At 48.9% G+C, this 12,702-nt stretch overlaps 1 protein-coding gene across 1 annotated transcript; it reads left to right on the plus strand.

Annotated features, from left to right (window-relative positions):
- The first annotated feature begins 11,281 nt into the window (after nucleotides 1-11,281).
- On the plus strand, nucleotides 11,282-12,495 carry LOC126526485 (uncharacterized). The gene is made up of 3 exons (XM_072284059.1): nucleotides 11,282-11,501; nucleotides 11,573-11,825; nucleotides 12,104-12,495. Exons 1-3 carry the CDS (start codon nucleotides 11,293-11,295, stop codon nucleotides 12,410-12,412), a joined length of 771 nt encoding a protein of 256 aa, XP_072140160.1. The 5' UTR covers nucleotides 11,282-11,292; the 3' UTR covers nucleotides 12,413-12,495.
- The last annotated feature ends 207 nt before the right edge of the window (nucleotides 12,496-12,702 follow it).

A 12,702-nucleotide genomic window follows, 5' to 3' on the forward strand; every position in this document is an offset into this window, starting at 1 on the left:
GGTGAAATAAAGTACCGCTCGTGCATTGAGCACCATTGCGTGAGAATGTGGTTTTGGAACGTACAGCCCCATAATTGCATTCAAGGTTTATACTTCTGCCATGATGCAATATGTAGAAATGAATATGCTCTACCCTTTCAGATTTTATGAAGTTTGGTAGACAACAACGCATCAAGAATACACTTCTGCATGGGTGTTGCGGGTACCGTTAAGACAAGCAGCAATGGTGTACCTAAGGTACCATTTAACATCAACTTACCGCTCTCGTGTTGGATTAAACATTGATGAAATTAAACATCCCCGTCAACATGACCGCTAAATCACGTTTATTACGAACTAAGGCGTCTAGAAACGAGCGACGAGCAGCCTTGTGTGGAAGTGAGAACGTTTGAGAAACTGTGATAAACGCTTCGCTTGTGACCTACACGCGACGCCCACGATTGCAAAACTGGGCTGAGATATTCACAGCAGCGTATGCCAATCGTGGACTATGTTTTTTTTTTTTGCCGATATTGAGCGGTAGTTAAGGGCTCCTTTGAGATACGGTCTGCACGGCGTCGCTGTATAGCGCCGTTGCAGGAGCAGGACGCCCCTCCCTCGCCGGAAGACGGCTCGCTTCCTCTACGCTTTCCTCCCTTGCGCTCGCGATATTCAGGCGTAATCATCTGCTTATCACCGCATGCGTTCGCTCACACCTAGGGCGCGCGGCGTCAAACAATACGCCAATACCAGAAATTCCCCAGTAGTTTCCATACAGTTGCTATCCTAATAATAAAGTATTCAGAAATCAGCCTACCTTCCGATCGTGCTGCACGTCGCTTTTGCAGTCGGCGATCTCCAGAAGACCCCTAGATTTGCGGAAGCCGTTCGTTGGAGCTGTACCGTTGTGGCTGCCTCGGCTTTTATTCCTGATACGGAAATCCTGGCAAAAAATTCTTCAGTAGGAGGTGCCTGTGTATAGCCAAATCTTGCCTGCTCTTCTTAATATCCGCCATGGTCTTATCGTCTGCTTGAGACAGTGTATCAACATCCATGTCAGTGTCCATGATAGCGCAAACGTAAGCCACTAGATCGCAAACGCGCAGCTGCAAACAGAATCGTAGCTTCAAGACTGCTACCTTCTCAGTGACACAGCGGAGTCTTTTATAGCCGAGCTTTCTTTTCCTTCTTCCTTCGACTTTCCCACTGCACCTCATTCTACTGCTATCTGCCACAACGCGTCGATGGGTGGTTCCGAACTTGTGCGCACATGACAAGTGCGAAGCAGAAAAAGAAGGCGACGCAAGAAATTCGTGGAAGCCTTTTGTGCAGAATTCTTCTTGCAGCTCCCTGGGTATCGCCGGGATAGCCTTTTGACAGCTGTAATTATCCGTGACCCCCCTCAAAACCTTTGGAGAAACTGCAGCGCACAGCTTTCTACTAATGGGCGTATCTAGCGGGGACGTACAGAGAACTATAGAGAGCACGCGAGAGGAGAGGCATTTCCCATACAGGGGGCCAGGGCGGGGGACCGGGGTTAGGGACGTGAACAGGCAAGGAAATGCTACTACTACATACACGACAACGGTTGCGGGGAAACTGGATAAATTTAAATGAAAATATCGTATCTTTCTGCTATTTCTGAAAAACAAACACCATGCAAATATATCAATCGGACACCGTACGCAAGGTGTGTAAAATAGGAACTCCAGTAATTAAAGCGCAACGCAGGGTCTAGGCGACACTACGGAAGTGGTTGCACATCAAATCAACACTTCCGCGCCTGCTGCATAAGCTTTGCGGCTATGGGTTTGTTCCATGTCAGGGGATTTGATCCTGACCGTGGCAGCCGTATTTTAACAGGGGCCAAACAGGAAACGCACATGCACTTAGATATTGGGACAAGTTAAAGCAAACAACCGTGTCAAAATTAATCCGGAGTCCGCCACCCCGGCGTGTCTCTTTATCCGATTGCGACTTTGGCCTTACAGCCCCATAATCCTATTCAAATTTCATACCTCTGCCACAATGCCATGTGCCACGTGAGGCAAAGACAATATTCCGCGCTCTCGATCGTTATGAAACATTGCGCGTAATAACACCTCAAGCAACCACCTCTCCCTGTGAGTTTCGTCTACAACAGAGACAAACAACGTTGGTGTGTGCAAAGTAACGTGTAAAATCAACTTGCCACTCTCCTGTTAGAGTCAACGTTGAAAAAATTAAGCTTCCGCCGTCAAAGTCGCCGCTAAATATCATCAATCACCGAACCGGTATAGAAAGCTTCGCATAATTCGATTCCCACAGTGCGCGGGATCTGCACAATTTTATTATTTGTAGATATTGTAGATATATAATTTGTAGATATTTGTAGCTGAAATAGATTGAGCGTTTTCTTACTAACCGTTATCAATTTGTTACTACGAATAATTGTGACTCATCATTGACTGGTGTAGGGGGTTACTACAGTGTTACTACAGTGTGCTGGTAGCGCAGGAAAGAAGGCCCCGCTATCTTATCAGATGGAAACATCGCCCCCTGACAACAGGCACGAGAAAGTCTGAAACAACATCTTGGCGAGTCATTGTAGCTGCTGATACGACACACTTAAAATTAAATTATGGGGTTTTACATGCCAAAACCACTTTGTGATTATGAGGCACGCCGTGGTGGAAGAGTCCGGAAATTTCGACCACCTGGGGTTCTTTAACGTGCACCTAAATCTAAGTACAAGGGTGTTTTCGCATTTTGCCCCCATCGAAATGCGGCCGCCGTGGCCGGGATTCGATCCCGCGACCTCCGTGCTCAGCAGCCCAACACCATAGCCACTTAGCAACCACGGCGGGTTACGACACAGTTTCCCTGGCAAACATGTGCGTTAGTGTGCCGTGTCAAGCTGTCATTTAAGCTTTGTCCCACACTTCTCGACGGGGCACTGCCGCCTGCTGTGGAGCAGGATGCACCAAGTTTTGATTGTAATCAATTGAGCGCGATAACGAATATATCAAAATAAGTGCAATTTTCGAGATTTAGAAAAAGAAAGGTTGAGCATGCGAATGCGACTGCCTCCAAATATGCTATTTAGACAGCTGCCCCCAAAGTACTAATAAAAAGTTACTGAATTTTTCACAATTAATTTTCCGAACCTCGCATTATTACCGGCAAAGTGTGCCCATCTCACCCAGAAACTCCTCTGGAAAAACGCCGAGATCTCTGTGCTCAAATCTTTTCATGAAATATTTGCACGGTTAAAAAAAACTAGATATGCATAACTGTTAATGCATAAAAATTGTACACAATGCCTTTTTCAAAATTTTTGTCCTTTTATGCAACACCAGAAAAATATGAAATAGAAGCTTCAGGTGACCCATCGGATGTGAAAGTTGGATGGCCATATTATTAATGTTTCAATTTTTCGCTGTTATCTTTTTCTGTGATTTCGCCACTGCAGTAGCTCGACGGCTGTCGCTTTTCATTCCAGGTCACAAAGCTGCGCCCAGGTAGAGGCACAATCTAAAAATGCTTGCCTACTTAGGTATAGGCACCTGACACTGCCCAGGCGGCGCGTCTGAGCAGCGATCGTCAACGTCTCTTGCGGCACCCTCCGTCAAATCTGACACTGACGGACCACGCTACTCAGGCTACCCCCGCGGAGTGCTAACGTGGTCGCATGTTCACACTTGTTTTAAAACAATCAAATGGCGCAAGTTTCGCTGTGTGGCTTCAAACCAATTTCAAGATTAGACTGTTGGATACGCGCTGCCATTCGTCGTAAAGGCGAAAAGCTCTACGCTGCCGGGCACGTTAACAGCGTGAAAGAAATCGCCGGTGTGACTGTGCTGGCGAAGTGTCATTAGCAGCAAGGCAAACACAACTACAGCGTATCTCTGGATGTGAGTACACTCAACTATCATATTATGCTTTGATTAAGCAGCTCAATTCAGTGTCCAGGCATGGCTGAGCTTATTAAGCGTTAAGCGTAGGTGTTCTTGGCCGACCATTTGATTTACCGTAGACTAAATGTGTTCTTTCGTGGTGCTATTCTGACACGCTTGCAAAGCCTTACTGGCCACGGATGGTACGCTCCATATATTTGGACCAGTGCTTTGCTTTACCAATCCGTGGTGGAAAGTCTTTTGGTTGGAAGTTACTTTTTTCCCGGATGCGCAGAAGTTCGCACATTGACAATTGACTGGCCACCAGATCGAGATATGTAGCCAAGGTAATCATGCCGAGTGTTTTCATGCCATTTAGTTTCAATCGCAGGATCGATCCCTTGCACTACTTAATGTTTATGCTCAGCCATATGCGCACATACAATTATATGCATCTACTATGAGTGTGTCTAATTCCCATGAAAATTAGAAGCACAGATTGCTTACAATTTTAGCGGCACTGAATTGTAAAACTAATATTTCAGAGCATATGAAAAAACATCGATGTTAAATATTAATCCGGCTTACTGCAGCATGACCTTGTTCATACTCCACAAGGAAGCTTTGGCACATATGACAATAAGATTAAGTAAATCAACGAGGCATGCATCAGTGACATGCATCGTGCTCCAAATTTAATAATAGATTAAAAGAACGTGCATATGGGAATTCATCCTCAGTAGGCAAATCACAATGAATTGCTTCGTAAGACTATTAGGAACAGTAGTTTTGTGCCCTATTCAATGGTCACTAAAAAAAAAGCGGTGTTAAAGCTCCATGGCGAAGTTACAAAATTTACTTCTTGCAGCTGAACAAGGCCGACCGTGCCTTGAGTGGTGGAAGCTGCACTTGTCGGTACGGGGGCCTCAGGAAACTGCAAACACTGTGCAGCAGTTGTGATATACATCAACGAAAGTGAGGACGTGTCCACAACATCACAACTACAGCAGTGGTGGCGGCCACCAAAGACGTAATTTATTAATGACAAGGCATCTATTGAAGAGCTGTATGGCGGTAAGAAAACTTTTGACAGCATACGCATATGTGTATTGCATCTTTTACGATGTTGTGTTTTTGTAAGTAGGCAATCAGCACTTTCCAAATGTACATAAATTGTTTCTCGACAGACAGTGAAGGGGTATCGCGTGGGATATAATAAATGCTAATCTACTCTATGATGTTATTTTGTGTGCTTTGTTTCAGAGAATACCCATCCATACGTTGCGGGAAAAGAACCCACAATGCTGGAGCCAGAATATGTGATAAATCGCCTTCCTGAATTGAGGTGTCACATGAATACCATCCTTAGAGAAGTTGGTCAAAACATGGACAATGTAACTGCTGATAGAAGTGTTGCCAATGTCACGTGGTAGTGACGGTGAAGAAAGCAGCAATACGGTGGAATACAAAACTAGCTTTTATTGGGCGAACCCGAGCCCACAAAAACAGGCTACACTTATAGCACAACGATAGCGGCGAACACGGTCGGCGATCGTCGAAAATCTGATCAGCAGGTCAAGCGCGTCGGATTTTAAAGAACAGCCGTCGAATGTTCCAGACTAATCGTTCGGACCCGCGTGCCTTCCACAAAGTTCTACACCATTCGGGTCAGGTGATGCAATCAGATAACATAAGGTACGGCGACAACAGACAGCGGATACAAGCATCGATAATTTTACACAAACTTCGGATACATGCAGGCGCGTCCCACGCTGTGCGATTACATTTGTTAGGCGGCGAAACGTGGTTGCTTGATAAAGATAAGTACACGTGTCAATACCCCCCTCTTAAGAAGCATCGTCCCGATGCTACAAATATAAGAGAGCGAAACACAAAAGGACACTTATTAAACATAAGTAACAAAACAACGAAAAGAAACAAAGCTCAAAGGGCAGTTACGCGAAGCCCCAAAGTTCATTAACGCTGGTAGTACGGCTTGAGTCGCACAACGTGGACTATTTCAGGTCGTGAGCGGCGCCGCTGTGACAGCGAAATGCCGTGTGGCACGACCTCATAGTCCAGTCCGCCGATACGTCGGATGATCTTGTACGGCCGAAATAGCGACGCAAAAGCTTCTCGCTCAGTCCTCGTCGGCGTATAGGGCTCCAAAACCAAACACGGTCACCGGGCTGGTACTCGACGAAGCGTCGTCGGGGGTCATAGTGTCGGCTGTCGGTCCTCTGCTGGTTCTTGATCCGCAGGCGGGCGAGCTGTCGGGCTTCTTCGGCGCGCTGGAGATAGGTAGCGACGTCAAGATTTTCCTCGTCAGTGACATGCGGCAGCATGGCGTCGAGCGTCGTCGTCGGGTTCCTGCCGTAAACCAGCTTAAATGGCGTGATCTGTGTTGTTTCGTGCACCACCGTGTTGTAAGCGAAGGTTACATACGGCAGGACCGCGTCCCACGTCTTGTGCTCAACGTCGACGTATATCGCTAGCATGTCGGCGAGGGTCTTGTTCAGGCGCTCCGTGAGACCATTCGTTTGCGGATGGTAGGCAGTTGTCCTCCTGTGGCTTGTCTGGCTATATTGCAGAATGGCTTGGGTGAGCTCTGCTGTAAAAGCTGTTCCTCTGTCGGTGATGAGGACTTTTGGGGCACCATGTCGCAGCAGGATGTTCTCGACGAAAAATTTCGCCACTTCGGCTGCGCTGCCTTTTGGTAGAGCATTAGTTTCAGCGAAGCGGGTGAGATAGTCCGTCGCCACGACGATCCACTTATTCCCGGACGTTGACGTCGGAAACGGCCCCAACAAATCCATTCCAATTTGCTGGAATGGTCGACGAGGAGGTTCGATCGCCTGTAGTAACCCTGCTGGCCTTGTCGGCGGTGTCTTGCGTCGTTGACAGTCTCGGCATGTCTTGACGTAATGGGCGACGTCGGCGGTCTGACGCGGCCAGTAATACCTTTCCTGTATCCTCGACAGCGTCCGGGAGAATCCTAGGTGCCCAGCGGTAGGATCGTCGTGTAAGGCGTGCAGTACTTCTGGACGCAGAGCCGACGGAACAACAAGAAGGTAGTTGGCGCGGACTGGTAAGAAGTTCTTCACGAGTAGGTTGTTTTGAAGCGTGAAAGAAGATAATCCACGCTTAAATGCCCTAGGGACAACGTAGGTGTGCCCTTCCAAATACTCGAATAGGGCTTTTAGCTCCGGGTCCCCTCGTTTTTGTTCGGCGAAGTCTTCCGCGCTTATTATTCCAAGGAAGGCGTCGTCATCCTCGTCATCTTGCCGCGGCGGGTCAATGGGAGCGCGTGATAGGCAATCGGCATCTGAGTGTTTTCGTCCGCACTTGTATGTTACAGTGATGTCGTATTCTTGTAGTCTGAGGCTCCACCGTGCCAGCCAGCCTTAAGGGCCCTTTAAGTTACCTAGCCAACACAACGCGTGATGGTCGCTGACCACTTTGAATGGCCTACCATAGAGGTAAGGGCGAAATTTCGCTGTAGCCCAAACGGTGGCGAGGCATTCCTTCTCGGTTGTAGAATAATTGCCTTCCGCTTTTGACAACGACCGGCTAGCGTAAGCTATCACGTGTTCATGTCCATCCTTTCTCTGGACTAGGACGGCACCGAGGCCTAGGCTACTGGCGTCAGTGTGTATTTCGGTATCGGCGTGCTCGTCGAAGTGCGCTGGTACGGGTGGCGACTGCATGCGTCGTTTGAGTTCTTGAAACGCGTCGGCCTGCGGCGTTTCCCACTTGAACTCGACGTCACATTTAGTTAGCTTTGTCAGCGGCTCAGCGACGCGTGAAAAGTCCTTGACAAATCGCCTGTAGCAGGCGCACATGCCAAGAAATCTACGCACTGCCTTCTTGTCGATGGGCTGCGGGAACTTCGCAATGGCAGCTGTCTTCTGCGGGTCGGGGCGGACTCCAGACTTGCTGATAACGTGGCCTAGGAACAGAAGCTCATCGTAAGCGAAGCGGCACTTTTCTGGCTTCAGAGTGAGCCCTGATGACTTGATGGCATCTAGTACTGTTACAACCGCCTAAAGTGATCGTCGAAATTTCCGGCGAAGACAACGACGTCATCCAAGTAAACGAGACAGGTCTGCCACTTCAGTCCTGCTAAAACCGCGTCCACCACGCGTTGGAACGTTGCAGGCGCCGAGCACAGTCCAAATGGCATAACCTTGAACTCGTAGAGGCCGTCTGATGTGATGAAGGCGGTCTTTTCGCGATCTTTTTCGTCGACTTCTATTTGCCAATAACCTGACTTGAGGTCCATCGACGAGAAGTATTTAGCGTTGCAGAGCCGATCCAATGCGTCGTCTATCCGTGGAAGGCGGTATGCGTCCTTCTTCGTGATCTTGTTCAGACGACGATAATCGACGCAGAAACGTAGGGTTCCGTCCTTTTTCTTCACCAGGACAACAGGGGATGCGCACGGGCTTTTCGACGGCTGGATGATGTCGTCGCGCAGCATTTCGTCGACTTGTTCTCTTATAGCTTCATGTTCTCGCGGCGAAACTCGGTAAGGGCTCTGGCGGAGTGGTCGAGCGCACTCCTCGGTGATTATGCGATGCTTGGCAACTGGTGTTTGTCGAATCCTCGATGACGTCGAAAAGCAGCCTTTGTATCGTCGGAGCAGACTTCTGAGCTGCTGTTGCTTAATTACGGGGAGACGTGGATTAATGTCGTAGTCTGGATCGGGAACCATGGTCGTCGGGGTAGATGCGGCGGAATCTGAGAGGACAAACGCGTTGCTGGTGTCCACAATTTCCTCGATGTACGCGATCGTCGTGCCCTTGTTGATGTGCTTGAACTCCCGGCTGAAGTTTGTCAGCAACACTTCAGTTTTCCCTCTATGCAGTCGAGCGATCCCCCTTGCGACGCAAATTTCACGGTCGAGCAGTAGATGTTGGTCGCCTTCGATGACGCCTTCTACGTCAGCGGGTGTTTCGGTGCCGACCGATATAACAATGCTGGAGCGAGGCGGCATGCTCACTTGATCTTCGAGCACACTCAAGGCGTGGTGACTACGAGGGCTCTCCGGCGGCATCGATTTATCTTCCGACAGCGTTATTGACTTCGACTTCAGGTCGATGATTGCGCCGTGTTGGTCCAGGAAGTCCATACCGAGAATGACGTCTCGTGAACACTGTTGGAGGATAACGAAGGTGGCAGGGTAAGTCCGGTCATGAATGGTTATTCTTGCTGTGCAGATTCCAGTCGGCGTGATGAGGTGTCCTCCAGCGGTCCGAATTTGAGGGCCTTCCCATGCGGTCTTAACTTTCTTCAACTGAGCGGCGATGTGTCCACTCATTACGGAGTAATCAGCCCCTGTGTCCACTAAGGCGGTAACTGCGTGGCCGTCTAGAAGCACCTCAAGGTCGGTGGTTCTTTGTCTGGCGTTGCAGTTAGGTCTTGGCGTCGGATCACGGCTGCGTCGCGTTGACCTGTGGCTGGTATGGGACGTCGTCAGGTCGTCTTTCGTCGTTGCATTCTTTCTTTGCAGACTTCGTCGGGACGGCGGCGTGTGGTTATGTCGTCGAGGTAGTTTCTTCGGCGTCTTCGTCGGCGGCGGAGGGTCTTCGTGAGTTCGACGGACAGCAACCGCACCTCCATCGGTTGCTGCTTTTAGTTTTCCGGATATGGGCTCGCTGACCGGCCCCGGTCTGGGCCAGTGAATGGTCGGCGCTGCGGCGACAGGTAGCGGCCTGGGGATGGCGAACGCGACGGTCGTCGAGAGCTCCACTGAGTAGCCGCGAGGTAGTCAGCGATATCGCGAGGGCGTTCACCTTGCTGCGGGCGCAGAGCGTTGACGGCGAAACCTCGCAATCCCATCTCCCGGTATGGACATCGTCGGTAGACGTGACCCGCTTCTCCGCAGTGGTAGCACAGCGGGCGGTGGTCAGGAGCGCACCATACGTCTGTCTTCCTCGGGTAGCTGCGCTGGGCGACGGGTGGGCGTTCTGGCCGAGGGGGTGGTCGACGGAATTGCGGCGTTACAGGGCCCTGGCGCGGTCGCGGAGGAGGACCTTGACGGCGTGCGACGGCGGCGTAGGTCATCGCTTCTGGCTGGGGTTGTGGTAATTGAGGTTGCACTTCCGGAACTCCAAGCGACCGCTGAACCTCATCTTTGACGATGTCAGCGATCGAGGCAACTTGAGGCTGCGACGACGGGAAGATCTTCTGAAGCTCCTCTCGTACGACTGCCCTGATAGCCTCGCGCAGGTCGTCGGAGGCCAGCGATTAAACGCCGGCATAGTTTGTAGAGTTGGTGCGGCGGTCGAATTGCCGGTTTCGCATCTCGAGTGTCTTCTCACTGCTAGTGGCCTCGCGAAGAAACTCGTCGACGGTCTTCGGTGGCCTTCGTACCATACCGGCGAAAAGCTCCTCCTTTACACCACGCATCAGTAGCCGGACTTTTTTTTCCTCGGACATTTCCGGGTCGGCGTGGTGGAATAGGCGGCTCATTTCTTCCGTAAAGATGGCAACGTTCTCGTTTGGTAGCTGAACTCGGGCGTCCAGCATAGCTTCAGCCCTTTCCTTGCGTACGACGCTTGTAAAGGTGCGCAAGAAGCCGCTACGGAACAGGTCCCACGTTGTCAAGGTAGATTCCCTGTTCTCAAACCAAGTTCTGGCGGCGTCGTCTAAGGCGAAGTAGACATGCCGCAGCTTGTTGTCGGAGTCGCAGTTGTTGAACGTCGCGATGCGTTCGTAGGTCTCTAGCCATGATTCCGGCTCTTCAGTCGCTGCTCCTTGGAAGGCTGGTGGGTCCCGAGGTTGTTGTAGGATAACGGGGGATGCTGGGGCAGCCATTTGGGTTGTCTTCACCACGCTCTTCTTTGTCGTCTCAGGTAGAAGTCCGTGCTCTGGGGGCAGTCCTTGCAGTCTGCGCCTAGCATGCTGGTCTTGGGCGATGTTGGTTCTGTCCTCGGGCTTCGGGCTTGGATCGCTGCTTTGCGGGGGCGTTCGGTACATGAACGCACAAGCACCTCCACCAGATGTCACGTGGTAGTGACGGTAAAGAAAGCAGCAATACGGTGTAATACAAAACTAGCTTTTATTGGGCGAACCTGTGCTCACAAAAACAGGCTACACTTATAGCACAACGACAGCGGCGAACACGGTCGGTGATCGTCGAAAATCTGATCAGCGGGTCAAGCGCGTCGGCTTTTAAAGAACAGTCGTCGAATGTTCCAGACTAATCGTTCGGACCCGCGTGCCTTCCACAAAGTTCTGCACCATTCGGGTCAGGTGATGCAATCAGAAAACATAAGGTATGGCGACAACAGACAGCGGATAGAAGCATCGATAATTTTCCAGAAACTTCGGATACATGGAGGCGCGTCCCACGCTGTGCGATTACATTTGTTAGGCGGCGAAACGTGGTTGCTTGATAAAGATAAGTACACGTGTCACCAATGTAGAAGAGAACATGGCTGAGCTTCAAGGGGTGCTTAAGCCACACAGAGCTGCATACCACTACTTGGAAGTTGTAGAAAAGTACCCAAAGGTCCTAGTAAAAAGGAAGGATTATAGCAAATTACTATCAAAGGAGTCAGCCGAATACTACAAGAAAAACGTGAAGTGCCAGGACACACATCACCTATGTGCACTTACAAAGGGCCAGTCTATGAACCTAAGGTAAGTGATTCAGGTGGTGTGCCAATTTGTCAGTTTGTGTCAACATTACTCTTGATACTTATGACCGACAGGTGGCACCGAGAACGACGAGTGCATATAACGTATTCTATGGCGCACACAATACTGAGAACGAGAAAGGCCCCTGCTGACTTATTAAACACACTACTGAGAACGACAAGCTTTTCATCGGAAGCCACAACATATGGTACGCCTTCAAAAATTTGTTTATGGTTTCACTTAAAAGTTATTTCTCTTTCAGGCATAAAGATGGAAGCACTTGCCCGGAAGGAGTTTCAAGATAAAGTTTCTGTACAGGTTATAGAAGTACCACACGATATCCTTCTTTGAATTATAACTAAGCAGATTAGTATAATTAAAATAGAAGATGCAATTACCACAGTGCTACCTTTATATATTACCTTTATTCTTAGTATGTACCCATTTTATCTTTAATCAAGGAACTATTAAATGTCTGAAACAGTGCACGCTTATAGATATGTCGTCTTTTTGAGACTGGATTGATGCTGCACTCTCTACAGCCGTGGCTTGCTGGCAGCCCAGATTGCCACTTCCTATCCAACCAGAAGCCATGTATTCTTTAGATAAAGTGCCCATTTTCAAGAAAAGACATCATCATAGATGACCGATTGGAACACTCATTTGTGCCATACGTAAAATATGTAAATCGTAGACTGACCCTCCTGAAGAGTCATAAGTATTACACACAAGTGCAGCTGCTAATGTATGTGTGCAACGTTCAGAGCTGCTATTGTTTTGTTTATTCAAGTAAGCAAAGCATAATAATAGATATTGAAAGAGACAACAGTTTCCTGTGTGCATCAGTGCGAGCACTAGAGGAATTTTACTTTGCTTGGCTACGGCCAGCATTTGCTAGATGGCGGCGAGTGTAGTTTTTTGCAATGTGTATAAATTGTTAACGTGTTAAATTTAAGGTATTGTGTGAACTTGTAAAAAAATTAATAAAAACATGTTAACTGTACTAGTGAAAGTTGCTTGGATGCTGTTTCTGATATATGTTGTGTGTAGGCTTATGCTACGTGGTTTTGACGTGTGGACAGCAGTCAACACAAAGGTCTGTGAGTAATGAACAAAGACAATTTGATAGACACTTTATTCACAAAAATAGATAACAGTTGAATCATAACATTTAGGAATTGACTAGAATGACAGTTTCAACCTG

Source organism: Dermacentor andersoni, chromosome 8 (assembly GCF_023375885.2).
Source record: "Dermacentor andersoni chromosome 8, qqDerAnde1_hic_scaffold, whole genome shotgun sequence".
Classification (NCBI taxonomy): domain Eukaryota; kingdom Metazoa; phylum Arthropoda; class Arachnida; order Ixodida; family Ixodidae; genus Dermacentor; species Dermacentor andersoni.

Coding starts and splice junctions, on each gene's coding strand:
- LOC126526485 (XM_072284059.1), top strand. CDS start 11,293: ATGGCTGAGCTTCAAGGGGTGCTTAAGCCACACAGAGCTGCATACCAC. Junction 11,502..11,572: donor GGCCAGTCTATGAACCTAAG/GTAAGTGATTCA, acceptor TATGACCGACAG/GTGGCACCGAGAACGACGAG. Junction 11,826..12,103: donor TTTCTGTACAGGTTATAGAA/GTACCACACGAT, acceptor TGTATTCTTTAG/ATAAAGTGCCCATTTTCAAG.